Below are 5,410 nucleotides of genomic sequence, written 5' to 3' on the forward strand. Positions count from 1 at the left end.
ACATAAACCATAACAATTCATTGGTTGGAAAGGTAATTTTGATCTCTCCCTATAAGGGATTTCTGTTTGACAGAGAGTGAAGCCAAGTGTCTCCAACACCTCATACCTTCCATCTCAAGGTCCACTGCAGCCAGGGAGTTTGCCACCAAATTGCCCTCTTTATAAATATGTTGAATGTGAAATTCTTCCAGCCAAACAATCATAGACCATATGTCCTTTAGAATGTTGCGGATCATCCAGCTATTCCTAGAAACCCTTTAGTCGCCTCAATGATCAGATTAGAATCCTCCTCAATGACCACTCTTTTAGCGGCAATAGTGAGAGCCAATTTAAGACCCCAAAAGAGTGCCAAGGCTTCAGCCATGTTACTCGAGGATGAACCAAAGTTGTTAGCATAGGCCAAAACTAAATTGCCCAAGTTGTCCCTTATAACTCCACCTCTTGTCGCAACCCCACTATGAGCGACACCATCAAAGTTGAGTTTAAACCATGAGGGAGGAGGGGCCAACCATCTAGTGTTTAACCTCTCCAACCTTTTAGAATTGTCGCATTGAAGGAAATTGTCAGGAAAATTCCATATCCTAACCCAAGTGCAATCCATCACCAAAGGGGCATATTGCGGCTTTTTCCAATTGTAGACCAGAGCATTCTCCCTTAGAAGCTTCTCCATTATGCCGACCACAGTGTCAACATAGTTGTTGGTATCATGAAAGATCCGGTTATTCCTTTCCTTCCAAATGTTCCAGCAGATATGAGGAGGGATGAGTTTCCATAACTGTCTGGTCAGGGGGTGAGAAGACGGGCACTTCCAGTTGATGATAAACTGCTGCAAGTCTTCTAAGAAGGTCCAGGCGAAGTTGAATTTCTGTAAGACTTTTTGCCAAACCATGGAGGCAAAGGAGCAATGAATAAAGAGATGATTGATACTTTCCTCAACGCTATTACACAACACACACCAATTGGCCATCATAAATCCTCTCCTCTTAAGGTTATCAATGGTTAGGATTTTCCCATGAAGAATCATCCACCATAAAATAAATATTTTTGGGATAAGTTGTGAATTCCAGACTTTCCTCCAGTTGTAGAAATCATTAGCAGGAGTGATGAGAAGATTGCAGGCCGACTTGATAGTGAAGGACCCAAAGGGATTGAAAGCCCAAACAAACTTGTTAGCATGAGGGGAAAGGGGAATCCTGACCTCCTCAAGAATAGACTGAAGGTTCCTCGCCAAAAGACCCAAATGAGTGTTATCCCCCAGACCATCAACAAGTTTCAACCAGTGGCGAAGGGGGGATATGTAATTCCTCACAAGAGGACCAAATGATTCCTTGAGACTCCCCATGAGATAGTTGAAGCGAGTAAAGGCCAGGGGTCTATCCCCAATCCAATTATCCTCCCAGAATCTAATCTTCTCACCATTGCCCAATTGCCATTTTAGGCCTCCCTTAACCAGTTTCTGACTTTTGACAATGTTGTTCCACATTTTAGATCCTGAAGGGAGGTCATGAGAGGAAATAATGGAAGAAAATGGGGAATGGTTGAAGTACTTAGCCCTCATAATATTACACCAATCAGCACTGCCCATCACAAGATTCCATCCAATTTTAGTCAGCAAGGCCTTATTCAGGTCCAAAATTTTTCTGATCCCTAGGCCTCCCATGTTATTGGGTTCACACACCACCTCCCAGTTGACAAGACTGATTCTACCTTTCTCCTCCATACCCATCCACATAAAAATTCTTTGGATTTTTTCAAGTTTCTCCGCCATAGCAATGGAGATCTTAAATAAGGATAGGATATAGACAAGGACACCTTGAAGAGAATCCAACAAAAGCTGTAGTTTTCCGACACTACTTAAAGTTTTTCCAGACCAATCAACCAGTTTCTCTTGCATCCTTTCTAGTATAGACTCCCAGAACTAGGGGGTGACCTTCTTAACCATGATGGGAAGACCCAGGTAGGAATCGGGGAGATTAGCAGCACAACATCCAAGAATTTGGATTAGCTTATTTTGGAGATTCCTATTTGTGTTGAAATTTTCTCTCTCTCTCTCTCTCTCTCTCTTGTTATAGTTAATAAGCTATCCTAAGGCCAAGGCGTAATCCTCTAACAAGTGTTTCCATTCTTTAGCTTCAATAACAGACGACTGGCCAAACATGAAAGTGTCATCAATAAATTGTTGCATAACCACCGGGGGAAGGGTAGAAGCCGCTCTCACACCTGAGATTCTTCTATTCCTGATCAAGTGGGAGAAGTTCTGACTCAACACTTTAGCAACCATAATAAATAAGTAAGGTGATAGAGGGTCACCCTACCTTAGGCCCTTCCCAGCCTTGAAAAATCCCCAAGGAGTGCCATTGACAATCACCGAGTAGTGAACACTTTCCACCGCCACCTTGATAATATTGAGAAATCTTTCTCTGAATCCCAACTTGGATAGGACAACATATAGGAAATTCCAGTTAACTTTATCATAAGCCTTATAGATGTCAAGTTTAAAAGCCATACTTGGGTTGTGACTCTTCTCCATGGAGTGAATGACTTCATGAGTAGTTATGACCGCATCAAGGATCTACTTGCCCGGAACAAAACCCCTTTGTGAGGGGCTAATACATCTATCCAACAAAGGTTTGATTCTATTAACAACAACTTTAGAAAAGATCTTGTAAACCGCATTGCACAGACTGATAGGGTGGAAATCAGTTATAAGTTTAGGATCTGACACTTTGGGAACTAACACAATGAAAGTATTATTTAATTTTTTTAGAAGGTTCCCCGTTTGGACGAAGTCCCTGGTGGCTTTGATCAAATAATACTTCACAATCTCCCAAAACTCCTGAAAGAAGGCCGGGGGGAAGCCATTTGGGCTTGGGGCCTTATAGGCAACCATAGCAAAAACTGCCATTTTAACTTCCTCTTCGGTAACTTGACACATCAGCAGCTCATTGTTAGCATCATTCAGGACATGGGGAATAAGATTGAGAAGTTTATCACTTAATTCAGTAGGTTCTCTCACCCTGTCATTAGTGTAAGCATTGGTGAAGAACAGAGAAGACCATTGCCCAATCTTGTGAGTCCCCACCAGTTCTTCATTTTTGTCATTGAATAAGGAACATATAGTGTTTCTCCTCTTATGTTTCAAAGCAGATTTGTGAAAGAAGGAGGTGTTCCTATCCCCCTCAGTTAACCACTGAATCCCGGATCTTTGCTTCTAAAAGATCTCTTCGAGGCCCATGATGTCTTTCAATTTTTGTCTCCAACATTCCTCCTCTTTGTGGATATCCATAGAGGTGACCCCCTCAGCAATGATTCTCTGAAGTCGGTCCATTTCAGTTTCAACCTCCTTCTTTCTCTTGAAGATATCTCCAAAAGAAGATTTGTTCCAAGCTTTGACCTCCCTTTTAATTATTTCTAGCATTTTGGAGATTCTAAACATAGCAGAACCTTGAACATGGGAGTTCCACCAATTGTTGATTTCATAGTTTAATACATTAAAACAAATATCATAATTTTATTTTTAATATAGAATTAAGAGGAAAAATAAGCTAAGTAAAATTTAAGAGTTATTTAAAAAATAAAAAAATAAAAAAAATAATTTAATTTAATCTAAACTAAATTAAATTAAATAACTTAAATAAATTAAATTAAATAACTAAAATATTCTGAAGACATGCATTTTCACTGGGCTCATAATGGCTATTTTTTCTTTAGCTTCTTTCAATTTAATTTTTAGATCTACTTGAATATGGATCCAATAGATAGTGCATGGTCCAATCAACTTTGAGATCTGATAGGTAATGCATGGTCCAATCAACTTATACTCTATTCAGTCAGCTTGTAGTAATGGAATTTATTTTTTGAAAATAGTTTTCCTTATTAATATTAATCTTAACTAGAAGAGAAAGTATATAATTCGTAAGTTTTCTTTATTTAAAATTTGTTAGGGTGCCACTTTGTGTCATGGGTTTGAAGAACTCAAATCAAAGGTTTTTTTTTAAAGAGTATGGAAGCGCACATATCAAGGTATGTGTTTAGGATTTTTAAATATCTTCAATTTCTTTTATTTGAAAATAAATTTTGAAATATAATTAAATCCACAGAAAATAATTTGTGAAAGATTTGATTATAGCTGTCCAAGTTATTTGAATCATATTTATATCTTAGTGAGAGTAGGTTTAATTTTGATCTTAAATTTTTAAATAAGAATGTAGCTTCTTCAAAAAGGATAATGTTTTTGTGACTATGGTGGCCTTTGAAATACCGTGCTTTTGGAGAAAAGGTCAATGAGGCTTTTTATAAGCTAAGTTTATCTTTGATTGATTTCTTTTGAAAAATGAAATTCAAAAGATAATTGTAAATGGACAATAAAGATAAAATCTCTAACTCATATAAGATATTGTAATTGGTAATATAATTTACTAGAATTACCAATTTTCAAGTCTATGATATTAATTTCATATAGAACCTTGACTACTTTAATCGTGGATTTATCTGTTACTCTTTTTACTTATTTCATGGATGACAATTGAAGAAAGAAAAAATGAGATCAACAAATTGCAAATTATGAAAGACAATTTAGGCCCATTACCTTGTTTCAATGTGTGATTTATAGTTAATCATTGTACTATTTAATTGATAGAAATTGGCTTAAAATAAATGTTTAATTGATTTTGTTGAACTTCAAAATTATACTATTTAATTTAATTATGACACATAAAGATATTATCTTTAATTATGGATATTTTTAGAAAACATATATTTAATTCAAATTCAAAATTTATTTTATATGACTATCTTCAATAAGTTTGTTTAAAGAAAACTTTTTTTTCTTTAAAACAAAAGAAATTTTCATTGAAAATGAATACACATTAGTTAGTTATTCATTATACTATTCAATTAATAGAAATTGCCTTAAAAAAGTAACTTTATTAAACTTCAAAATTATACCATCTAATTTAATTGGGACATGCATAGAGTATTATCTTTAATTGTAGATATTTAAAAAAAAATCTTTAATTGAAGTTTAAATTTTATGTTCACGGTTAATTAAGATTAAAATTAGAATAAAGGTTCCCATTACAATTAGGATTAGTGCTAGGGTTAAGGTTAGTTTAGGACTATGGTTAAATAGGATTAGGTATCAATTAGGATTATAGAAGAAATATTTGAGTTAAGGTTAGGACCAGGGTTAAATTACGATTAGGGTTAGGGTTATATTACAAATCAATTTTCAATAGCATTAGGGTTAATATTAGATTAGGGTTCAGGCTAAGGTTAGATTCAATTAGGAATAGGGTTAACATTAGAGTAGGGTTCAATTAGGGAAAAATAATTCAATTACAATTGCAATTGAATCAAGGTTATGGTTAGGGGTTAGTTAGGGTTATACCTAAAATTAGGATTAGGATTA

At 35.5% G+C, this 5,410-nt stretch overlaps 1 protein-coding gene across 1 annotated transcript; it reads right to left on the reverse strand.

Moving 5' to 3' along the window:
• Positions 1–232: 232 nt before the first annotated feature.
• Positions 233–670, reverse strand: LOC131858684 (uncharacterized). Its single transcript, XM_059211981.1, has one exon. The coding sequence runs from the start codon at positions 668–670 to the stop codon at positions 233–235; it is 438 nt and encodes a 145-aa protein (XP_059067964.1).
• Between the last annotated feature and the right edge of the window lie 4,740 nt (positions 671–5,410).

Source organism: Cryptomeria japonica, chromosome 1, assembly GCF_030272615.1.
Source record: "Cryptomeria japonica chromosome 1, Sugi_1.0, whole genome shotgun sequence".
Lineage (NCBI taxonomy): Eukaryota > Viridiplantae > Streptophyta > Pinopsida > Cupressales > Cupressaceae > Cryptomeria > Cryptomeria japonica.

Coding starts and splice junctions, on each gene's coding strand:
- LOC131858684 (XM_059211981.1), bottom strand. CDS start 670: ATGGAGAAGCTTCTAAGGGAGAATGCTCTGGTCTACAATTGGAAAAAG.